At 55.1% G+C, this 22,990-nt stretch overlaps 4 protein-coding genes and 2 pseudogenes across 4 annotated transcripts; all 6 read left to right on the top strand.

The window, feature by feature from the left end:
• The first annotated feature begins 386 nt into the window (after positions 1 to 386).
• LOC118607815 lies at positions 387 to 1,891 on the top strand (annotated as a pseudogene).
• Positions 1,892 to 4,119: 2,228 nt separating this feature from the next.
• LOC118600326 (EKC/KEOPS complex subunit LAGE3-like) lies at positions 4,120 to 5,652 on the top strand. Its single transcript, XM_036227043.1, has 3 exons — positions 4,120 to 4,601; positions 5,033 to 5,161; positions 5,354 to 5,652. The coding sequence occupies exons 1-3, from the start codon at positions 4,228 to 4,230 to the stop codon at positions 5,430 to 5,432; spliced, it is 582 nt and encodes a 193-aa protein (XP_036082936.1). The 5' UTR covers positions 4,120 to 4,227; the 3' UTR covers positions 5,433 to 5,652.
• Positions 5,653 to 7,894: 2,242 nt separating this feature from the next.
• Positions 7,895 to 9,476, top strand: LOC107504323 (annotated as a pseudogene).
• A 2,175-nt stretch (positions 9,477 to 11,651) lies between these two features.
• LOC107504322 (cuticle collagen 10-like) lies at positions 11,652 to 13,334 on the top strand. The gene is made up of 3 exons (XM_016133451.2): positions 11,652 to 12,218; positions 12,651 to 12,779; positions 12,968 to 13,334. Exons 1-3 carry the CDS (start codon positions 11,659 to 11,661, stop codon positions 13,104 to 13,106), a joined length of 828 nt encoding a protein of 275 aa, XP_015988937.2. The 5' UTR covers positions 11,652 to 11,658; the 3' UTR covers positions 13,107 to 13,334.
• Positions 13,335 to 15,309: 1,975 nt separating this feature from the next.
• Positions 15,310 to 17,028, top strand: LOC107504324 (putative cuticle collagen 145). The gene is made up of 3 exons (XM_016133452.2): positions 15,310 to 15,994; positions 16,399 to 16,527; positions 16,719 to 17,028. Exons 1-3 carry the CDS (start codon positions 15,408 to 15,410, stop codon positions 16,855 to 16,857), a joined length of 855 nt encoding a protein of 284 aa, XP_015988938.2. The 5' UTR covers positions 15,310 to 15,407; the 3' UTR covers positions 16,858 to 17,028.
• A 2,069-nt stretch (positions 17,029 to 19,097) lies between these two features.
• On the top strand, positions 19,098 to 20,845 carry LOC107504325 (cancer/testis antigen 1-like). The gene is made up of 3 exons (XM_016133453.2): positions 19,098 to 19,691; positions 20,125 to 20,253; positions 20,446 to 20,845. Exons 1-3 carry the CDS (start codon positions 19,105 to 19,107, stop codon positions 20,582 to 20,584), a joined length of 855 nt encoding a protein of 284 aa, XP_015988939.2. The 5' UTR covers positions 19,098 to 19,104; the 3' UTR covers positions 20,585 to 20,845.
• Positions 20,846 to 22,990: the final 2,145 nt, after the last annotated feature.

Raw genomic sequence — 22,990 nt, 5'->3', positions numbered from 1 at the left:
TGACAGGGGACCTGAGGTCGGCAAGATTTCAGATGTGAGGGGGACCTTCTTAGCACTGGCACAGGTTCTTAGGTTCCCCAGCAAGCATAGGGCCAGGAAAGCTTGGGAGGAAACTCACGTTCCCAGTGCCTAAGCCCAAGCGGGGGTGGGGGGGGTGGGGATGTGAGGGGGTTGGGAGCCATATTATTGGCTCAGATACCCATGGGGGCGGAGCTTTGTGGGGGCGTCCTCATTGGCTAAGCCGTTCGCGGGCTCTCCGGGACTTCTTGGAGCCACCTGGACGACTCCATTTGCACGCAAAACTCTGTGCTTGACGCAGGCGCCCCAGAGATCCCTTGCGGCGGTGTGCGTGAACACGCAGAACGTCCACACGGGGTCTCTGTTCCTTCAGGCGAGGGGCTGAAAGAACAGTCGCAGTCAAGATGGCCTCTGAGGCGAGCAGGGAAGTCGAAGCAGCCATCCAGGCCGCAGAAGAAGGGGTAGGGGGTGTGGCTGGTGCGGGGGATGTCCTCGAAGGCCCAGAAAACCAGGGTGGCCCCGGTGTGCCTGACAGCCAGATTGAGCCTGGCAGCCCTCAGGGCCAGGATAGCCCTGGTGGTCCCAGCAGTCAGGGCGCCCCCGGCAGTCCTGATGGCCAGGGCGGCGCTCGCGCCCATGGTAATAAGGGAGACCCCCAGTGCCCACGTAGACCAGGACGGCGCCGGTGGCCCGTGACCAACCTGGAGGCCATGGTGTCCCAGATAACCGTGGTGGCCGTGGCTCCCATGATGACCAGGGTGGCGCTGGAGTCCAGGACCATCCTAGAGGTCCTGATGCTGGATACGAGCAGGCTGGCCACCGTGGCCTGGGCGGCCCTGGTGTCGAGGAAAGGGTGAGATTAGCAGTCATAGGGGCTGCCAATGTGACCCGGGCACCTCGAGCATCCGGGCCGGGTGGAGACGCAGCTCCAGAGGCTGTAGGACCAGGAGACCGACCCATCGTCTTGTATCCTTTCCAAAGAGGCCCTGAGGCCTGGTGCCCAAGGGATGGGTCAGAGCCATCCTACAGGGTTGCATGTTGCTTTGGGAGACAGGACACAGGACAGCCCAGGCCAGGTGTATACTTAGGTGGGGTGGGGGTACAAAAATGAAAGCAGAGGGGCAAACCTGGGGTAGCTTGCTGTCAGGGGCAGTGGGAGAGTAGAGGAGGCTAGAGGATGGGCACGCAGGCTCCATGGAGTGGGGAGGTGTGACAGGGTGAGCTGAGGGAGGAGGGCGGCAGGCTAAGGTGGCATGAGCTGGCAGGAATGAGTCCATGTGAGGGAAGGTGGGGGAGGACACCCCGAGGGGAAGGCTGGGGTGAAGGCCAACTCCAGAGGTGTGAGTAAGCATGAGTCACTGGCCAGTTCAGCCACTAATGTATGGCACCTTAACCGTGACTCCCTCAGCACCATCACTGTGCCATTTGGGTCTCACTTGGAGGCAGAGATGGCCCGACTGGCCATGGACATAGAGGACCCGCGCCGCCACCCGGCCATTCAAAAGGAGTTCAGAGTACATGGCAGCATCCTGGCTGTGTAAGTTCTGGAATGAGCTAACATAGGTTGGTGTCCAGTGCTCGGGACCTAAGAGCCAGTCTTAACTTGAGAGGGAGCTGTGTAATGGATAGCAGGAAACACTCAAGTGTCAGGTCTCAGGAGGGGCTGAGGTGTGCTCCAGTTACATGGAGTCATCCCTTCTAACTTGACTTTTACCCTCACTTTTAGCAGGTGGACTGCTGAAGACCCCGGCCCCCTACCAGATTCCATCAACTCCTTCTTCCAAAGGCTTTTCCTGGTGATTCGAAACATTCAGCACAGCAGACCCCGCTTTCCCCTGAGGCCTGGAAGGGGTGCTGGGCCCTAATCCTGCGACCCCCCCCAGCTGGGCACTGCACAGGGAATTGATTTCTGGATCAGCCCCACTGTCTCCCTGGGGTGTCAATGTTTGCCCATATTGTCATTTGCTTCTCCACCCCCTTTTTTGTTTCTCTGTTGCTTCAGGAATGGGGTGATTAAATGCTTGTTAAGTGCAGCAAACAAAACCGAGCTAGTATTCTGGGTCTGCTTTTCCGCCTCTGCGCCTGCATATTTCCTTGCCTTTGTCTGGGCTGGGAGGGGAGGGGAGGTGCTGGGGATTCAGAGAGTGGTTCAGAGTAAATGAAGAAAACTAGGAAAAGCAAGAAAATGAAAATCAGTTGCTCTGACATTGGGCATTAAGCGCAGTCAACATTTTGGATTACCTTTGTTTTAAACTTGTACTTATGCATTAAATGTGTAAAGGTAAGAGAAATGTATAGAGTTATTACTCAGGTATTTTTCGCAAGCTGAGCATTAATTTCTCCTGAAACTCTTTCATTGAACATGTAAACGTGACCTCTTTCTAAAAATGCTTCAAGAATATGTCAACAAATAATATAATTTTTGAATATTTATATTATTTCCCTTTCTTAAATTTTGTGGCTAATGTTTTAATGCAGTCCTTGAATTGAAGACTTTCCTTTAGTGCTTCTTCTGATAAGATAGATTCCTAGGGTAGAGATGTTGACCTGCGTGTTTACTTGCTATTTTTTTAAGACTCTTGATCACAATTGCTCTTCAGAAAAGGGGCCTCTCACCACACTTCTGGTTTCCCAAAATCCTTGTCGCCATTGGGGTGTTTTCAAAACACGAAAGAGCTTAGTTTGCGAGAGAGATGACATAAACCCAGGGACAGTAGAATAGTAATTTGGGGCTGACTGGACTTCCTTCAGGTCAGGGTTCAAAGGGCTGAGACACTTGGCGTAGTCTTTGGGATAGGGGCAGTTAGCTCCCTCTGACCCAGCTTTTCTCCTGCAACCTGGACGTCCTGGACTGGAGAGGAACTGGGAGTCAAAGCGGGGATGTGGACTCTGGTACAAAGGAGGGGCAGGTGCTGCCTTGGTCTCTGCTCCTCACTAGGGGAGGTTGCTGGGCCTGGATGTGGAGGGTGGAGGGGCCTCTGCAGCCCTGAGTGGGAGATCAAGTGACCTGGACTGATGTTCCTATCCCGCCTCTCAGGAACAGGCCCAATCGCAGACCTTGGCCCAGGCACCTCCCCATGGCATCAAGGGATCCTGGCACATACGGGAGGCGCCCCAGGGAATGTAGTCCCTGAGCCCTGCCATCGTCCCTAACTCTGACCACCTGTAGCTGTACCTTACCTGTAGCCCTGACCCACTTGCAGACACAGAAGCGGACCAGCACTAAGCAGTCCATTAGCCAATAGGGTCACAGTCCTGGCGAGAACCCCTGGCACCTCTAGCTTATGCACCACCCACTCCCGAGAGCCGGACGACAGTCCCTGGGCAAGGGGGAGCCCCTGAGGGCTGTGCTAGCAGAGGGAAAAGCAACTGAGACCTGTCCGAGCGGTGGTGCTCCCTCTGCGGGGCCCTTCGTGCCTGGCTGTTATATTGTGAGTACTTCGGCTGACCCGGGCCCAAGCCTGCCTCCTGGAGGCATCGCAGTGTGTGCGCCTGGTGCTCGGGTGCCCCTGGGCCGAGGCAGCGGGACTGCCAGCCACACCTCTCTCGGGGCTGGCAGGCATCACAGCGGACAGTGCCTAGAGTGAGTAATAACATTGGAGGAGCAAAGTCCATCCATCTGGATTTTCCTAGGGAATGCGCTGGAGGGTTCTCGGGGTCAGGCAAGGCCCAGGTGTTACTCCTACTAGGAACCACCCCAGGGATAGTTTCTGCTCAGCTACGCAGGCTCGCACGCTTGGGACCTGTATGGCACCCAAATACAGTGACATGAAGGACCTGACCCGTTGTCCCGGACTCTTTCCTAGAGAACGTTGAAAGGGCACCTGAGGTTGGCAAACTTGTCATATGTGAAGGGGACCTTCCTGCTATTGGCATAGGCTCTTAGATTTACTGGCAAGTGTAGGGCTGAGTAGCCTTGGTGGCAAATTGTAATATGCCCAGGACCTTAGCTCATCAAAAGGGGGTGGGCATCATTGCATTGGCACAGGAGCACTGGGAGGGCGGAGCTTCGTAGGGGCGTTCTCATTGGCTAAGTCGTCCGTGGGCTCTCTGGGAGGGCTTGGAGCGAGCCGGTCGACTCCATTTGCTCTCGATCGCCGTGCTTGGTGCATGCACCCCGGAGATCCTAGTGGTGGTGTGCGTGAACCGGTTGAACGTCCAGACGCCCATTTCATCAGTTGCGGGGCAGAGTAAGCCGTTGCAGTCAAGATGGCTTCTGAAGCGAACAGGGAAGTCGAGGCAGCTATCCAGGCCGCAGAAGACGGGGTAGGGTGTGTGGCTGGTGTGGGGCATGTCCTCGAAGGCCCAGAAGACCAGGGTGGCCTCGATTGTGAAATTGAGCCTGGCAGCCCTCAGGGCCAGGTTTTCCCTTGTGGCCCCAGCCGCCACGGCGCCTTTGGCAGTTTTGTTGGCCAGGGTGGCGCCGGTGCCCCTGGCCATGTGGGAGACCCTGTAGTCCCAGAAGAAAGGATGGGATTTGCAGCCATAGGGGCTGCCAACGTGGCGTGGGAAGCGCGTGCTTCTGGACCGGGTGGAGACGCAGCTCCGGAGGCTGTAGGACCAGGAGAGCGACCCATCGTCTTGTATCCTTTCCAATGATGCCCAGGGGCCTGGTGACCAAGGCATGGGTGAAGGCCATCTCACAGGGCTGCATTTGGATTTGGGGTCAGGGCACAGTACAGCTCCGGGCAGGTGTGGGGTGGGTGGACAAAAATGGAGCAGGGAGGACAACCTTGTGTAGCCTGGTGGCAGGGGCAGTAGGAGAGTAGAGGAGACTGGAGGATGGGCAGGCAGGCCCCACGGAGTGGTGGAGGTGGGACAGGATGAGCTGAGGGAGGAAGGAGGCAGGCCAAGGTGGCCTGAGCTGGGAGGATTGGGTGCATGTGAGGCAAGGTCGGGGTGGACTTTCAGAGGGGAAGCCTGGGGTGCAGGCCTGTCTCTGAGGTGTGAGCAAGCCTGAGGCACTGGCTATTTCAACCGCTGATGGATGGTGCCTTAACCGTGACTCCTTCAGCACCATCACTGTGCCATTTGAGTCTCACTTGGAGGCAGAGATGGCCCGCCTGGCCATGGACATAGAGGCCCCGAGCCAGCACCAGGACGTTCAAAATGAGTTCCGAGTGTATGGCAGCATCCTGGCTGTGTAAGTTCTGGAATGGGCCAACAAGGGGGTGGCAGCCAGTATCGGGGCCAAAAAGCCTGTCTTAGCCGGAGAGGGGGCTCTGTAATGGATAGCAGGAAACACTCAAGTGTCAGGTCTCAGGAGGGGCTGTGGTGTGCTGGGGGTAGAGAGGGAGTCATCCTCTCTAACTTGACTTTTACCTCTCACTTTCAGCAGGTGGATCGCTGAAGATCCCAGTTCTCTCCAAGAGTCTGTCAACACCTTCTTCCAACTGCTTTCCCTCCTGCTGTAAAAAATGTAGCACAAGAGTACCCCCATTCCCCTGCGGTCCACAAGAAGGGCTCAGACCTAATCCTGTAAATCCCTACTGGGCAGTGCCAGGGAACCAATTTCTGGACAAGGCCTCTCTCTCCCTGGGGCCCCATTGTTTGCCCATATTGTCCTTTGCTTTCAAAGTCTTCTTCTCTGTCTCTCTATTGCTTCAGGAATGGGGTGATTAAAGACTTGTTAAATGATGCAAAAAAAAAAAACTGAGCTAGTGTTCTGGGTCTGCTTTTCAGCCTCTGCGCGTGCATATTTTGTTGCCTTTGTCCTTGGCGCGGAGGGGAGCAGAGGGGATGGGGATTCAGAGTGGTACAAAGTCACTGAAGTCACCTAAGAAATGCAAGAAAATGAAAATCAGTTGCGTCTGCTATTCACCATTTAGCACAGTTAACATTTTGGAATATCTTTGTTTTCAATTGTACTTATACGTTAAATGGGTAACGGTAAAAGAAATGTGTAGGGTTATTACTCAGGTATCTTTCACAAGCTGAGCATTAATTTCTCTTGAAAGTCTTTGGTGGGACAGATAGATGGGAGCTCTTTCTAAAAGTGCTTCAAGAATATGTCAGATAATAATATAATTCTTGAAAGTAAATTATGTCCCTTAAATTTTTGCAGCTAATTTTTCAAAGGAATTTTTGTATCAAAGACTTTCCATGAGTACTTCTTACTGATAGATTCCTAGGGTAGAGATGTTTACCTGCATTTTTACTTGTTATTCCTTTTTTAATAGTCTTGATCACAATTGCTCTTCCAAAAATGTGCCTCTTACCAGATTTCTGGTTTCCTAAATTCTTTGTCGCTGTTGCAGTGTTTTCTGAACACAAAAGAGATTAGTTTACGGGAGAGATGACATAAAACCCAGGGTCAGTAGAATAGGAATTTGCAGCTGACTGGATTTGCTTCAGGTCAGAGAAGAGGACTGGGACTCCTGGTGTAGTCTCTATGATCAGGGGAGTTAGCCCCCTCCAATACAGCTTTTCTCCTGAAACGTGGATGTCATGGACTCCAACACGTGGTGAAGTGTTTTGGACATGAGGAGTTAGCTCCCTCACATATAGCATTTATCCTATAACCTGGATATTGTGGACCTGAGAGGAACTGGGAGGGAGGGCAGGGACATGGACCCCGTTACAAGGGAGTGGCAGCTACTGCCTTGGTATGTGCCCTTCCTGAGGGAAGGTTGCTGGGCCTGGATGTGGAGAGTGGGGAGGCGCTGCAACCATGGGATGGGGGATCAAGCAGCCTGGACTGAGGTTCCTGTCCCCCACCTCTGGCCATGTCCCAGGCACAGACCTTGGCTCAGCCACCTCCCTGTGGCATCAGGGGATCCTGGCACAGACCAGAGGTGCCGCAGGGAATGCATTCTGCGAGCCCTCCCATGTTCCCCATTCCGGCCCCTACAGTGTACCTTTCCTGTTACCCTGACCCCCCTGCACACACAGAAGTGGATCAGCACTCAGCAGTTCAGCAGCCAGTAGGGTCACTGCCCAGGCTGAACCCCTGGCAACTCTAGCCCCACACCCCACCCACATCAGAAAACTGGACGACTGTTGCTGGGTAAGGGAGAGCCCACGAGGGCTGTTCCAGCAGAGGGCAAAGCAACTTGGACATGTCCAAGGTGTGGTGCTCTGAGTGCTGGAGGCCTCCAATTTGGCTTTTCCATCCTGAGCGCCTGAGCTGACCCGGGCCCAAGCTTGCCTCCGGGAGGCATAGCCATGTGTGCGTCTGGAGCCCGGCAGTCCCTGGGCAGAGGCGGCGGGATTGCCGGGCAGCCCCCTCTGGGTAGTGGCGGGCACCCAGGAGCGACAATTCCTGGCGTGAGAAATGGCACTGGAGAAGCAAAGCTGTTCCATCCGGGCTTCCCCAGGGAGAAGGCTGGAGGATCCCCAGGTGATTCACGGCCCAGTTGTGACTACTGCTGGGAATCAACCCAGGGATGATCTCCGCTCAACTATGCAGGGTCACAGGCCTGGGCCCTGTGTGGCATCCAGACATTGGGCATGTAGGCCTGGTGCCGATGCCCTGGACTCATTCCCTGAGCACGATAAAAGGGGACCTGATTTCGGCAAGTTTGTCACACGTGAGGGGGACCATAATGGCACTAGCACAGGCTCTTATGGTAATCCACACATGTGGCGCTCAGCGGGCTTGGCGGGAAATCGTCACAGACCTAAGGCCTTAGCCCTAGCGGGAGGGGCGGGGCATACCATTGGCGCAAGCGCACTGGGGAGGGGCGGGGCTTCGTGACTGCTTCCTGATTGGCTAAGCCTTCCGTGGGCTCTCTAGGACACCTTGGCGGGAACCATTCGACTCCATTTGCTCGCCAAAAGCCGTGGTTGGCGCATGCGCCCCGGAGATACCTAGCGGAAGTGCGCGTGAACCCTCAGTTCCATCAGGCGTGGGGACGGGAGGACCGTCTCAGTCAAAATGGCCTCCGATGCAAACAGGGAAGTGGCAGCAGCCATATAGGCCACAGAATAACGGGTAGGGGGTGTGGCTGGTGTGGGGGTGTCCTCGAAAGCCCAGAAGACCAGGGTGACCCTGGTGGGCCCGGTTGCCAGATTGAGCCTGGTAGCCTTCATACATAAGATTGCCCTGGTGGTCCCAGCAAACGCTACGCCAGTGACAGTCCTGATGGTCAGCTAGGCACTGGCGCCCGTGGCAATGAGGGAGGCCCTGGTGTTGCAGACAAACAGGGTGACACTGGTGCCCATGCAGAACAAGACAGCGCCGGTGCCTGTGACCTTCCCGAAGGTCATGGTGTCCCAGACGACCGTGGTGGCCCTGGGTCCCATGACGAGCAGGGTGGTGCCGATGCCCGATACGAGCCGGCTGGACACCGTGGCCTGGGCGGCCCTGGCGTTGAGGAAAGGGTGGGATTAGCAGCCGTAGGAGCTGCCAATGTGGCGCCGGCTCCGCGAGGATCCGGGCCAGGTGTAGATGCAGCTCCAGAGGCTGTAGGACCAGGAGACCGACCCATCGTCTTGTATCCTTTCCAAAGAGGGCCTAAGGCCTGGTGCCCAAGGGATGGGTCAGAGCCATCCTACAGGGTGGCATGTGGCTTTGGGAGACAGGAAACAAGACAGCCCAGGCCAGGTGTGTATGCGGGGGAAAAAATGGGAACAGAGAGGCAAACCTGGGGTAGCTTGGTGGCAGGAGATGTGGGAGCGGAGGCTGTAGGATGGGCAAGCATGCTCCACGGAGTGGGGGAGGTGGGACAGGATGAGCTGAGGGAGGAGGAAGGCAGGCCAAGTTGGCCTGAGCTGGCAAGACTGGGTGTGTGTGAGACAAGGTAGAAGGGGTGGACACCCGGACGGGAAACCTTTGGTGAAGGCCACCCTCTGAGGTGTGAGCAACGTTGAGTCACTGGCCAGTTCAGCTGATGATGTGTGGCGCCTTAACCGCAACACTTTCAGCACCATTACTGTGCATTTTGGGTCTCACCTAGAGGCAGAGATGGCCCGACTGGCCATGGACATAGAGGACCCGCGCCACCACCCAGCCATTCAAAAGGAGTTCAGAGTGCATGGCAGCATCCTGGCTGTGTAAGTTCTGGAATGGGCCACACGGGGGTGGCCAGTGCTTGGGGCCTAAGAGCCAGTCTAAGCTGGAGGGGGGGGGCTCTGTAATGGATAGCAGGAAACACTCAAGTGTCAGGTCTCAGGAGGGGCTGAGATGTGCTGGGGGTGAGAGGGAGTCATCCCCTCTAACTTGACTTTTACCCCTCACTTTCAGCAGGTGGACTGCTGAAGACCCCCTACCTGATTCTGTGAACTCCTTCTTCCAAAGGCTTTTTCTGGTGATTCGAAACATTCAGCACTGCAGACCCCGCTTTCCTCTAAGGCCTGGAAGGGGAGCTGAGCCCTAAACCTGCGACCCCCCAAAGTGGGCACTGAACAGGGAATTGATTTCTGGATCAGCCCCACTGTCGCCCTGGGGTGTCAATGTTTGCCCATATTGTGGTTTGCTTCACCACCCCCTTTTTTGTTTCTCTGTTGCTTCAGGAATGGGGTGATTAAATGCTTGTTAAGTGCAGCAAACAAAACCGAGCTAGCATTCTGGGTCTGCTTTTCAGCCTCAGCGCCTGCATATTTCCTTGCCTTTGTCTGGGCTGGGAGGGGAGGGGAGGTGCTGGGGATTCAGCGAGTGGTTCAGAGTAAATGAAGAAAACTGGGAAAAGCAAGAAAATGAAAATCAGTGGCTCTGACATTTGGTGTTAACCACAGTCAACATTTTGTAATATCTTTGCTATTTTACACTTGTACTAATGGGTTAAATGTTAAAAATAAGAGTAATGTATAAGGTTATTACTCAGGTATTTTTTGCAAGCTTAACATTAATTTCGGAAATTCCTTGGGGGAACATATGGGCATAACTGATGTCTTTCTAAAGGTGCTTTGAGAATGTCAGCAAATAATGGAATTTTTGAAGGTATGAATCATTTCACTTTCCTTTTATTTTTCAGATAATTTTTCTATGTAAAATTTGTATTGAAAAATTTCCATGAGTGCTTCTTCCTGAAAGATAGATTCCTGAGTGTAGAGATGTTGATCTGTTTACCTGCTATTTCTTTTTTAAGAGTCTTGATCACAAGTGTTTTTCAGAAAAGGTGCCTCTCACCACATTTCTGGTTTTTCCAAAATCTTTCTGGCCATTGAGGTGTTTTCAGAACATGAAAGAGCTTAGTTGCAAGTGAGATGATATTAAACCCAGCAACAGTAGAGTAGGAATTTGGGGCCGACGGGACTTGCCTCAGGTCACAGACAAAGAGGGATGGGACAGCTTGTGAATTTTTTGTGACAGGGGGAGTTACATCCCTCTAAGGTGCTTTTATCCTGTAACGTGCATATCTTGGACTGCAGAGAAACTGGGAGGGAGGGCATGCACTTGGATCCTGATCCAAGGGTGGGCAGCTGCTGCCTTGGTTGGTGCCCCTCACGAGGGCAGGTAGCAGGGCCTGGATGTGGAAGGTAGGGAGGTATCTGCAGCCATGGGGTAGGTACCAAGCAGCCTGGAGTGAGGTTATTGTCCCACCCCTCAGACCCAGGCCAGGCCTAGAGGCTGGCCTAGGCACCTCCCTATGGCATCAAGGGATCCTGGTACAGACCGGAGGTACCGCAGGGAATGCAGTCTGTGAGCCCTGCCATAGTCCCCGTTTTGGCCTCAGCGGTGCACCTTTCCTGTTGCCCTGACCACCTTGCACACACAGAAGTCACCAGCACTCAGCTGTCAGTCCAGCAGCCCGTAGTGTCACTGCCCAGGCAAGAACCCCTGGCCCCACTAGCCCCGTGCCCCACCCATCTGCGAAACTTGGACGATATTCCTGGTTATGGGAGAGCCTATGAGGGCTATGCCAGCAGAGGCAAAGCATCTTGGACCTGTCCACAGTGTGGCGCTCCATGTGCGGGGAACCTCCGGCTTGGCTGTTCCATCCTGAGCACCTGGGGTGACCCGGGCCCAAGCCTTCCTCGTGGAGGCATCACAGTGTGTGCACCTGGAGCCCGGGATCCCCTGGACAGAAGCAGTGGTACTGCCAGTCAGTCCCCTCCTGGGGGGTGGCAGGCACCATGGAATGACAGTGTCTGGAGTGACAAATGGCTCTGGAAGAGTGAAGCCCTTCCATCTACGCTCCCCTAGGGACTGTGCTGGAGCGTCCCCTGGTTGAGACAGAGGCTAAGTGTGTCTCCTGCTGGGAACAACCCCAGGGATGGTCTCCACTCAAACATGCACTGGGGCCCTGTGTGGCGCCCAGAGACAAAGACATGAAATGCGTGGCCATGTTGCCCCGGACTCTTTCCCGGAGGTCGGCAAGCTTGTCACATGTGAGGTGGACCTTCCTGCATTGGCACTGGCTCTAAGTTTCACTGGCAAGCGTTTTCACTAGTGGGGCAGGCTTTGTGGGACACTGTCACATTCCCAGGGCCTTGGACCAAGCTGGGGTTGGGCGCCACAATATTGGCGCAGGCGCACTGGGAGGGCGGAGCTTCGTGGGGGCGTTCTCATTGGCTAAGCTGTCCGCGGGCTCTCTGGGCCGGCTTGGAGCCAACCGGTCGACTCCATTTGACCGCGAGCGCCCTGGTTGGCGCATGCGCCCAGGAAGTCAACAGCGGCGGTGTGCGTGAACCCGTGCAACGTACAGACGGGGCCTCCGTTCCGTCACGCACGGGCCCGAGAAAGCCGTCACAGTCAAGATGGCCTCTGAGGAGAACGAGGAAGTCGAAGCAGCCATCCAGGCCGCAGAAGAAGGGGTAGGGGGTGTGGCTGGTGTGGGGGATGTCCTCGAAGGCCCAGAAGACCAGGGTGGCCCCGGTGTGCCTGACAGCCAGATTGAGCCTGGCAGCCCTCAGGGCCAGGATAGCCCTGGTGGTCCCAGCAGCCAGTGCGCCCCTGGCAGTCCTGATGGCCAGGGCGGCGCCGGCGCCCATGGTAATGAGGGAGACCCCAGTGCCCCTGTAGACCAGGATGGCGCCGGTGCCCGTGACCATCCCAGAGGCCATGGTGTCCCAGACGACCGTGGTCGCCCTGGATCCAATGACGAGCAGGGCGGCGCCGGTGCCCAGGACCATCCTGGAGCCCCTGATGCCCGATATGAGCAGGCTGGCCACCGTGGCCTGGGCGGCCCTGGCGTCGAGGAAAGGGTGGTATTAGCAGCCGTAGGGGTTGCCAATGTGGCGCGGGCACCTCGAGCATCCGGGCCAGGTGGAGACGCAGCTCCGGAGGCTGTAGGACCAGGAGACCGACCCATCGTCTTGTATCCTTTCCAAAGAGGCTCTGAGGCCTGATGCCCAAGGAATGGATTGTGGCCATCCTACAGGGTATTATGTGACTGTGAGGTATAGAACACATGACAGCCCAGGCCAGGTGTGTAGCAGGGGGCAAAAATGGGAGCAGTGAGACGTACCCGGGGTAGCTTGGTGTCAGTGGCAGTGGGAGAGTAGAGGAGGCTGGTGGATGGACAGGCAGGCTCCACGGAGTCTGGGAGGTGGGACAGGATGACCTGAGGGAGGAGGGAGGCAGGCTAAGTTGGCCTGAGCTGGCTGTACTGGGTGCATATAAGGCAAGGTAGAGGTGAACCCCCCGAGGTGAAACCTGGGGTGAAGGCCACCCTCTGAGGTTTAAGCAAGCGTGAGTCACTGGCCTGTTCAGCCACTGACGGATGGCACCTTAACTGCAACACTCTCAGCACCATCACTGTGCCATTTGGGTCTCACTTGGAGGCAGAGATGGCCCGACTGGCCATGGACATAGAGGACCCTCGCCACCACCCGGCCATTCAAAAGGAGTTCAGAGTGCATGGCAGCATCCTGGCTGTGTAAGTTCTGGAATGGGCCAACATGGGGATGGCGGCCTTGCTCAGGGCCTAAGAGTCAGTCTTAGACGGAGAGGGAGCTGTGTAATGGATAGCAGAAAACACTCAAGTGTGAGGTCTCAGGAGGGGCTAAGGTGCAGCCGTGAAATGGAGTCATCCCCTCTAACTTGACTTTTATCCCTCACTTTCAGCAGGTGGACTGCTGAAGACCCCGGCCCCCTACCTGATTCCGTAAACTCCTTCTTCCAAAGGCTTTTTCTGGTGATTCGAAACATTCAGCACAACAGACCCCGCTTTCCTCTGAGGCTTGGAAGGGGAGCTGGACCCTAATCCTGTGACCCCCCAGCTGGGCTCTTCATAGGGAATTGATTTCTGGAGCAGAGCCACACTCTCCCTGGGGTGTCATTGTTTGCCTATATTGTCATTTGCTTCTCCAGGCCCACTTGTTTGTTTCCCTGTTGCTTCAGGAATGGGGTGATTAAATACTTGTTAAGTGCAGCAAACAAAACCGAGCTAGTATTCTGGGTCTGCTTTTCAGCCTCAGCGCCTGCATATTTCCTTGCCTTTGTCTGGGCTGGGAGGGGAGGGGAGGTGCTGGGGATTCAGAGAGTGGTACAAAGCAATTGAAGAAAACTAAGAAAAGCAAGAAAATGAAAATCAGTTGCTCTGACATTTGGCATTAAGCACAGTCAACACTTTGGAATATCTTTGTTTTAAACTTATGCGTTAAATGTGTAAAGATAAGAGAAATGTATAGGGTTATTTCTCAGGTATTTTGCAAGCTTAGTGTTAATTTCTCTGAAAATCTTTGGTGGAACGTATGGACATGACTTCTTTCTAAAAGTGCTTCAAGTATGTCAGCGAATAATGGAATTCTTGAACCATTAAATTATTTATTTTTCCTTAAATTTTTGCGTCTTATTTTTCAATGGACTCCTTGTATTGAAGACTTTCCATGAGTGCTTATTCCTGCAAGATACATTCCTGAGGGTAGAGATGTTGACCTGTGTGTTTATTTGCTATTTCTTTAGGACTGTTGATTACAACTGTACTTCAAAAAAGGTGCTTCTCACCATTTTTCTTGTTTCCCAAAATCCTTGTCGCCTTTGGGGTGTTTTCCAAACATGAAAGAGCTTAGTTGGGAAAGAGATGACTTTCAACCGAGGGATAGTAGAATAGGATTTGGGGGCTGATGGGACTTGCCTCAGGTCACAGACAAAGAGGCCTGGGACAGCATTGAATATTTTGTGACAGGGGGAGTTACATCCCTCTAAGGTGCTTTTATCCTGTAACGTGCATATCTTGGACTGCAGAGGAACTGGGAGGGAGGGCATGCACTTGGACCCTGATGCAAGGGTGGGCAGCTGCTGCCTTGGTTGGTGCTCCTCCTGAGGGCAGGTAGCTGGGCCTGGATGTGGAAGTGGGGAGGTGTCTGCAGCCATGGGGTAGGTACCAAGCAGCCTGGACTGAGGTTCCTGTCCCACCCCTCAGACCCAGGCCAGGCCTAGACGCTGGCCTAGGCACCTCTCTATGGCATCAAGGCATCCTGGTACACACCAGAGTTGCCGCAGGGAATGCAGTCTGCAAGCCCTGCCATGGTCCCCGTTTCGGCCTCTTCAGTGTACCTTTCCTGTTGCCCTGACCCCCTTGCACACACAGAAGTGGACCAGCACTCAGTGTCCAGCAGCCAGTAGTGTCACTGCCCAGTCAAGAACCCCTGGCACCTGTAGCCCCATGCCCCACCCACCTGCGGAACCTGGATGACTATTCCTGTGCAAGGGAGAGTCCATGAGGGCTATGCCAGCAGAGGCAAAGCAATTGGATCTGTCCACAGTGTGGTTCTCCACAACGGGGGGCCTCCAGACTAGCTGTTCCATCCTGAGTACCTGGAATGACCTAAGCACAAGGCTGCCTCTTGAGACATCGCAGTGTGTGTACCTGGAGCCCCGGAGCCCCTGGGCGGAGACTGCCTGGAGTGAGAATTGGTGCTGGAAAAGTGACGCCCTTCCATCCACACTCCCCCGGGGGACTGGGCTGGAGCATCCCTGGGGTCAGGTAAGGGCCAGGTGTTTCTCTTGCTGGGAACATCACCAGGGATGGTCTCCACTCAACTAAGCAGGCTCGCAGACTTGGACCCTGTGTGGGGTCCAGAGATAAGGACATGAAAAGTCTTGGGCGCTATTGCCCCGGACTCTATCCCAGAGAGCGATGAAAGGGGACCAGAGGTTGGCAAGCTTTTCGCATGTGAGGGGGACCTTCCTGGCACTGGCACTGGCTCTTAGGTTCACAGGCAAACATGGGGCCAAACAAGCTTGGGAGGAAACTCACATTCCCAGTGCCTAAGCCCAAGCCAGGGTGGTGGGGGGGGAGGTGAGGGGGTTGGGAGCCATTTCATTGGCTCAGACGCCCATGGAGGGCGGAGCTTCGTGGGGGCGTCCTCATTGGCTAAGCCGTTCGCGGGCTCTCCAGGACTTCTTGGAGCCACCTGGACGACTCCATTTTCACTCAGAACTCCGTGCTTGACGCAGTCGTCCTCGAGATCCGTAGCGGCGGTGTCCGTGAACTGGTGGAACGTCCAAACGGGACCTCAAATCCATCACGCACGGGCCCGAGAGAGCCGTCGCAGTCAAGATGGCCTCTGAGGCAAATTCAGAAGTCGAAGCAGCCATCCAGGCCGTAGAAGAAGGGGTAGGGGGTGCGGCTGGTGCGGGGGATGTTCTCGAAGGCCCAGAAAACCAGGGTGGCCCCGATGGGCCCGACTGCCAGATTGAGCCTGGCAGCCCTCAGGGCCAGGATAGCCCTAGTGGCCCGGATAGTCACTGCACCCCTGGCAGTCCTGATGGCCAGGGCGGTGCCGGCGCCCGTGGCAATGAGGGAGACCCTGGTATTGCAGACAAGCAGGATAACCCTGGTGCCCATGTAGACGAAAACGGGGCCAGTGCCCGTGAACATCTCGGAGGCCATGGTGTCCCAGACGACCGTGGTGGCCCTGGTGCTCATGACGAGCAGGGCGGCGCCGGTGCCCAGGACCATCCTGGAGGCCCTGATGCCCGATACGAGCAGGCTGGCCACCGTGGCCTGGGCGGCCCTGGCATCGAGGAAAGGGTGGTATTAGCAGCCGTTGGGGCTGCCAATGTGGCGCGGGCACCTCGAGCATCCGGGCCAGGTGGAGACGCAGCTCCAGAGGCTGTAGGACCAGGAGACCGACCCATCGTCTTGTATCCTTTCCAAAGAGGCCCCGAAGCCTGGTTCCCAAGGGATGGGTCGTGGCCATCCTACAGTGTAGTACATGCCTTTGAGGGACAGGGCACAGGAAATCCTGGGTCAGGTGTAGTGGCAGGGACAAAAATGGGAGCAGTGAGGAGAACCTGTGGTAGCTTGGTGGCAGTGGCAGTGGGAGAGGAGAGGAGGCTTGGGGATGGGCAGGTAGACCTCACGGGGGTGGGAGAGGTGGGACAGGATGAGCTGAGGGAGGAGGAAGGTAGGTGTGTATGAGGCAAAGTAGGGGTGGACACCCCGAGAGGAGACCTGGGGTGAAGGCCACACTCCGAGGTTTAAGCAAGTGTGAGTCACTGTCCAGTTCAGCCACTGATGGATGGCACCTTAACCGCAACACTCTCAGCACCATCACTGTGCCATTTGGGTCTCACCTGGAGGCAGAGATGGCCCGACTGGCCATGGACATAGAGGACCCTCGCCACCACCCGGCCATTCAAAAGGAGTTCAGAGTGCACGGCAGCATCCTGGCTGTGTAAGTAATGGAATGAGCTAACATGGGTTGGTGGCCAGTGCTCGGGACCTAAGAGCCAGTCTTAGCCAGAGAGTGGCCTGTGTAATAAATAGCAGGAAACACTCAAGTGTCAGGTCTCAGGACGGGGTGCGGTGTGCTGGGGGTGAGAGGGAGCCATCCCCTCTAACTTGACTTTTACCCCTCACTTTCAGCAGGTGGACTGCTGAAGACCCCGGCCACCTACCAGATTCTGTCAACTCCTTCTTCCAGATGCTTTTTATGGTGATTCGAAACATTCAGCACAGCAGACCGCTCTTTCCCCCGAGGCTTGGAAGAGGGGCTGGACCCTAATCCTAGGATCCCCCCCCAGCTGGGCACTGCACAGGGAATTGATTTGTGGAGCAACATCTCTCTGTCCCTGGGCCCTCATTGTTTGCCTATGTTGTTGTTTGCTTCTCCAGTCCCACTTGTTTGTTTCCCTGTTGCTTTAGGAATGGGTTGATTAAATACTTGTTAAGTGCAGCAAACAAAACCAAGCTAGCGTTCTGGGTCTGCTTTTCAGCTTCTGCGCCGGCATATTTCCTTGCCTTTGTCTGGGCTGGGAGGAAAGGGAAGGTGCTGGGGATTCAGAGAGCGGTACTAAGTTATTGAAGATATCTAGGAAAAGCAAGCCAGTGAAAATCAGTCACTCTGACATTCACCATTTAGGACAGTCAACATTTTGGAATATTTTGGCTGTTTTATACTTGTACTTATGTGTTAAATGTGTAACGAGGTGGAAAATATGGACATGACCTCTTTCTAAAAGTGCTTCGAGAATGTCAGCAAATAATGAAATTCCTGAACTTTTAAATTATTTCCCTTTCCTTAAATTTTACGGTTATTTTTCAATGGACTCCTTGTATTGAAGACTTTCCATGAGTGGTTATTCTTGCAAGATACATTCCTGAGGATAGAGATGTCGACTTGCGTGTTTACTTACTATTTCTTTTTTAGGACTGTTGATCACAATTGTTCTTCAGAAAACGTACCTCTCACCAGATTGCTGGTTTCCCAAAATCTTTGTTACTGTTGGGGTATTTTCTGAACAAGAAACAGCTTAGTTGGGAGAGAGATGACATTAAACTGAGGGACAATAGAATAGGAATTTGGGGTGATAGCACTTGCCTCAGGTCACGGACTAAGATGGCTGGGACAGCTTGTGACATGGGGAGTACATCCCTCTAATATGCTTTTACCCTGTAACTTGGATTTCATGGACTGAAGAGGATCTGGGAGGGAGGGCATGCACTTAGACCCTGATGCACGGGTGGGCAGCTACTCTCTTGGTCTGTGCACCTCTCAAGGGAAGGTAGCTGGGCCTGGATGTGTAAAGTGGGGAGGTGTCTACAGCCATGGGATTGGGATCAAGCAGCCTGGACAGAGGATGCTGACCCCCCATCAGACCCAGGCCAGGCCTAGACGCTGGCCTAGGTACCTCCCTATGGCATCTTGCAAGGGATCCTGATACAGACCGGAGGTACCGCAGGGAATGCAGTCTGTGAGCCCTGCCATGGTCCCCGTTTTGGCCTCAGCGGTGCACCTTTCCTGTTGCCCTGACCACCTTGCACACACAGAAGTCACCAGCACTCAGCTGTCAGTCCAGCAGCCCGTAGTGTCACTGCCCAGGCAAGAACCCCTGGCCCCACTAGCCCCGTGCCCCACCCATCTGCGAAACTTGGACGATATTCCTGGTTATGGGAGAGCCCATGAGGGCTATGCCAGCAGAGGCAAAGCATCTTGGACCTGTCCACAGTGTGGCGCTCCATGTGCGGGGAACCTCCGGCTTGGCTGTTCCATCCTGAGCACCTGGGGTGACCCGGGCCCAAGCCTTCCTCGTGGAGGCATCACAGTGTGTGCACCTGGAGCCCGGGATCCCCTGGACAGAAGCAGTGGTACTGCCAGTCAGTCCCCTCCTGGGGGGTGGCAGGCACCATGGCATGACAGTGTCTGGAGTGACAAATGGCTCTGGAAGAGTGAAGCCCTTCCATCTACGCTCCCCTAGGGACTGTGCTGGAGCGTCCCCTGGTTGAGACAGAGGCTAAGTGTGTCTCCTGCTGGGAACAACCCCAGGGATGGTCTCCACTCAAACATGCACTGGGGCCCTGTGTGGCGCCCAGAGACAAAGACATGAAATGCGTGGCCATGTTGCCCCGGACTCTTTCCCGGAGGTCGGCAAGCTTGTCACATGTGAGGTGGACCTTCCTGCATTGGCACTGGCTCTAAGTTTCACTGGCAAGCGTTTTCACTAGTGGGGCAGGCTTTGTGGGACACTGTCACATTCCCAGGGCCTTGGACCAAGCTGGGGTTGGGCGCCATGATATTGGCGCAGGCGCACTGGGAGGGCGGAGCTTCGTGGGGGCGTTCTCATTGGCTAAGCTGTCCGCGGGCTCTCTGGGCCGGCTTGGAGCCAACCGGTCGACTCCATTTGACCGCGAGCGCCCTGGTTGGCGCATGCGCCCAGGAAGTCAACAGCGGCGGTGTGCGTGAACCCGTGCAACGTACAGACGGGGCCTCCGTTCCGTCACGCACGGGCCCGAGAAAGCCGTCACAGTCAAGATGGCCTCTGAGGAGAACGAGGAAGTCGAAGCAGCCATCCAGGCCGCAGAAGAAGGGGTAGGGGGTGTGGCTGGTGTGGGGGATGTCCTCGAAGGCCCAGAAGACCAGGGTGGCCCCGGTGTGCCTGACAGCCAGATTGAGCCTGGCAGCCCTCAGGGCCAGGATAGCCCTGGTGGTCCCAGCAGCCAGTGCGCCCCTGGCAGTCCCGATGGCCAGGGCGGCGCCGGCGCCCATGGTAATGAGGGAGACCCTGGTGTCGCAGACAACCAGCGTGAACCTGGTGTCCATGTAGACCAAGACGGCGCTGGTGCCCGTGACCATCCCGGAGGCCATGGTGTACCAGACGACCGTGGTCGCCCTGGGTCCCATGACGAGCAGGGCGGCGCTGGTCCACAGGACCATCCTGGAGGCCCTGATGCCCGATACGAGCAGGCTGGCCACCGTGGCCTGGGCGGCCCTGGCGTCGAGGAAAGGGTGGGATTAGCAGTCGTAGGGGCTGCCAATGTGGCACGGGCACCTCGAGCATCCGGGCCAGGTGGAGACGCAGCTCCAGAGGCTGTAGGACCAGGAGACCGACCCATCGTCTTGTATCCTTTCCAAAGAGGCCCTGAGGCCTGATGCCCAAGGGATGGGTCATGGTCATTCTACAGGGTAGTATATGCCTGTGAGGGACAGAGCACAAGTCAGCCCAGGTTAGGTGTGGTGTTGGGCGACAAAATTGAGAGCAGCGAGGCGTACCTGGTGTAGCATTGTGTCAGGGGCAGTGGGAGAGTAGAGGAGGCTGGGGGATGGGCAGGCAGACTTCACGGATTTGGGGAGGTGGGAGAGGATGAACTAAGGGAGGAGGGAGGCAGGCCAAGGTGGCCTGAGCTGGCCATACTGGGTGCATGTGAGGCAAGGTGGGGGCGAACATCCTGAGAAGCAGCCTGGGGTGCAGGCCAACTCCAGAGGTGTGAGTAAACTTGAGGCACTGGCCTGTTCACCCACTTATGGATGGCGCCTTAACCACAACACTCTCAGCACCATCACTGTGCCGTTCGGTTCTCACTTGGAGGCAGAGATGGCCCGACTGGCCATGGACATAGAGGACCCGCGCCACCACCCGGCCATCCAAAAGGAGTTCAGAGTGCATGGAAGCATCCTGGCTGTGTAAGTTCTGGAATGGGCCAACATGGGTTGGTGTCCAGTACTCCGGGCCTAAGAGCCAGTCTAAGCTGGAGAGGGGGGGGCTCTGTAATGGATAGCAGGAAACACTCAAGTGTCAGGTCTCAGGAGGGGCTGAGGTGTGCTCCAGTTACATGGAGTCATCCCCTCTAACTTGACTTTTACCCTCACTTTTAGCAGGTGGACTGCTGAAGACCCCGGCCCCCTACCAGATTCCATCAACTCCTTCTTCCAAAGGCTTTTTCTGGTGATTCGAAACATTCAGCACAGCAGACCCCGCTTTCCCCTGAGGCCTGGAAGGGGTGCTGGGCCCTAATCCTGTGACCTCCCAGCTGGGCACTGCACCGGGAATCGATTGATTTCTGAAGCAGCCCCACTCTCTCCCTGGGTCCTCATTGTTTGCTCATATTGTTGTTTACTCCACCAGACCCACTTGTTTTTTTCTCTGCTGCTTCAGGATTGGGGTGATTAAATGCTTGTTAAGTGCTGCAAACAAAACCGAGCTAGTATTCTGCTTTTCAGCCTCAGCGCCTGAATATTTCCTTGCCTTTTTCCTGGGCTTGGAGGGGAGTGGAGGTGCTGGGGATTCAGAGAGTGGTACAAAGCAATTGAAGAAAACTAGGAAAAGCAAGAAAATAAAAATCAGTTGCTCTGACATTTGGCATTAAGCACAGTTAACATTTTGTAATATCTTTGCTGTTTTAAACTTGTACTTATATGTTAAATATGTACCGATCAGAGAAATGTGTAGGGCTATTACTCAACTATTTTTCGCAAGCTTAGCATTAATTTCTGAAAATCTTTGGTGGAACATAGGGACGTGACCTCTTTTAAAAGTGCTTCAAGAATATGTTAGCAAATAATGGAGTTCTTGATCTTTTCAATTATTTCCCTTAAAGTTTTGTGGCTCATTTTTCAATAGAATCTTTGTATTGCAAACTTTCCATGAGTGCTTCTTCCTGTAAGATAGATTCCTGAGGGTATAGATGGTGACCTGCATGTTTACTTGGTATTTATTTTTTAGGACTCTTGATCACAATTGCTCTTCAGAAAAGGTGCCTCTCACCAGATTTCTGGTTTCCCTAAATTCTTGTCGCTGTCGGGATGGTTTCTGAACACGAAAGAGATTAGTTTGTGTGTGAGACTAAATAAAATTCAGGGACAATAGAATAGGAATTTGAGGCTAACTGGACATACTTAGAGTCAGGGGCATAGAAACTGGGATACGTGACATAGTGTTTGAGATCGAGGGAGTTACCTCCCTCTGATATAGCTTTTCTTCAACCCGGATATCGTGGACTGGAATACCTGGTGAAGTATTTGGGATAATGGAGTTAGCTCCCTCTCATATAAATTTTATCCTGCATCCTGGATATGGTGTATCGAAGAGGAACTGGGATGGAGGGCAGTGACATGGACCCAGGTACAAAGGAGGGCTGCTGCTGGCTTGGTCTGTGCCCCTCAGAGGGAAGGTTGGTGGGCCTGGATGTAGAGGATGGGGAGGCGTATGCAGCCATGAAGTGGGGATCAAGCAGCCTGGACCGAGGTTTCTCTCCTACCCCTCTGGCTCAGGCCCAGGACAAGACATTGGTTCAGACACCTCCCCTGTGCATCAGGGGATCCTGGCACAAACCAGAGTAGCCCCAGGGAATGCAGTCTGTGAATCCTGCCATTGTCCCCCACCCTAACCGCCTGCATCTGTACATTTCCTGTTGCCCTGACGCCCTTGCAGACACAGATGTGGACCAGCACTCAGCAGTTTTGCAGCCAATAGGGTCACTGCCCAGGCGAGAACCCCTGGCACCTCGTGCCGTACACCCCACCCACCAACAGCCGAGTTACAGTTCCTGGTCAAGGGAGAGGACATAAGGGCTGTGTCAGCAGAGGAGAAAGCAAGTCGGAGGTGTCCACAGTGTGGTACTCCGCTTACGGGAGGCCTCTAGATCGGCTGTTCCATCCTGAGCACCTGGCCTGACACTGGCACAAGTCTGCCTCCTGTAAGCATTGAGGTGTGTGTGCCTGGAGCCCAGGAGCCACTGGGCAGAGGCTGTCAACGGCTGGCCAGCCCCCTCCCAGGGGTGGCAAGCACCACAGAGCGACAGTGCCTGGAGTGAGAAATGGCACTGGAGGAGTGAAGCCCTTCCATCCAGGCTCCCCCAGGGATTGGGCGGGAGGGTTCCCGGGGTCAGGCAGAGCCCAGATATGACTCCTGCTGGGAACCACCCCAGGGATAGTCTCCCCTCAACTAAGCAGGCTTGCACCTCGGGCCCTTCGTGGTGTCCAGAGACAAGCACATGAAAGGCTTGACCCTGTTGCCTGAACTCGTTCCTAGAGTACAATGTAAGGGGAGCCGAGGCCAACAAGCTTGTTATATGTGAGGGGGACTTTCCTGGCACTGGCACAGGCTCTTAGGTCCACCCGGAAGTGTGGAGCCATACATGGGAAAATGTCATATTCCGAGGCACTCTGCTCATCAGGAAGGTGGGCGCCATTCGATTGGCGCAGGCGCACTGGGGAGGGGCGGAGCTACATGGAGGCGTCCTCATTGGCTAAGCCGTCCGTGGGCGCTCTAGCACAGCTTGGCGGGAACCAGTCAACTCCATTTGCTCTCGAAAAGCTGTAGTTGGCGCATGCGCCCCAGAGACCCCTAGCGGCGGTGGGCGTGAACCCGTGCAACGTACAGACGGGGACTCCATTACGTCAGGCACGGTGCTGAGAGAAC

The sequence above is a fragment of the Rousettus aegyptiacus genome, unplaced genomic scaffold (genome assembly GCF_014176215.1).
Source record: "Rousettus aegyptiacus isolate mRouAeg1 unplaced genomic scaffold, mRouAeg1.p scaffold_m13_p_9, whole genome shotgun sequence".
In the NCBI taxonomy this organism is placed as follows: domain Eukaryota; kingdom Metazoa; phylum Chordata; class Mammalia; order Chiroptera; family Pteropodidae; genus Rousettus; species Rousettus aegyptiacus.
This window is presented reverse-complemented; position numbering and strand designations above follow the sequence as displayed.

Coding starts and splice junctions, on each gene's coding strand:
- LOC118600326 (XM_036227043.1), top strand. CDS start 4,228: ATGGCTTCTGAAGCGAACAGGGAAGTCGAGGCAGCTATCCAGGCCGCA. Junction 4,602..5,032: donor GGAGAGCGACCCATCGTCTT/GTATCCTTTCCA, acceptor TGACTCCTTCAG/CACCATCACTGTGCCATTTG. Junction 5,162..5,353: donor TATGGCAGCATCCTGGCTGT/GTAAGTTCTGGA, acceptor TCTCACTTTCAG/CAGGTGGATCGCTGAAGATC.
- LOC107504322 (XM_016133451.2), top strand. CDS start 11,659: ATGGCCTCTGAGGAGAACGAGGAAGTCGAAGCAGCCATCCAGGCCGCA. Junction 12,219..12,650: donor GGAGACCGACCCATCGTCTT/GTATCCTTTCCA, acceptor CAACACTCTCAG/CACCATCACTGTGCCATTTG. Junction 12,780..12,967: donor CATGGCAGCATCCTGGCTGT/GTAAGTTCTGGA, acceptor CCTCACTTTCAG/CAGGTGGACTGCTGAAGACC.
- LOC107504324 (XM_016133452.2), top strand. CDS start 15,408: ATGGCCTCTGAGGCAAATTCAGAAGTCGAAGCAGCCATCCAGGCCGTA. Junction 15,995..16,398: donor GGAGACCGACCCATCGTCTT/GTATCCTTTCCA, acceptor CAACACTCTCAG/CACCATCACTGTGCCATTTG. Junction 16,528..16,718: donor CACGGCAGCATCCTGGCTGT/GTAAGTAATGGA, acceptor CCTCACTTTCAG/CAGGTGGACTGCTGAAGACC.
- LOC107504325 (XM_016133453.2), top strand. CDS start 19,105: ATGGCCTCTGAGGAGAACGAGGAAGTCGAAGCAGCCATCCAGGCCGCA. Junction 19,692..20,124: donor GGAGACCGACCCATCGTCTT/GTATCCTTTCCA, acceptor CAACACTCTCAG/CACCATCACTGTGCCGTTCG. Junction 20,254..20,445: donor CATGGAAGCATCCTGGCTGT/GTAAGTTCTGGA, acceptor CCTCACTTTTAG/CAGGTGGACTGCTGAAGACC.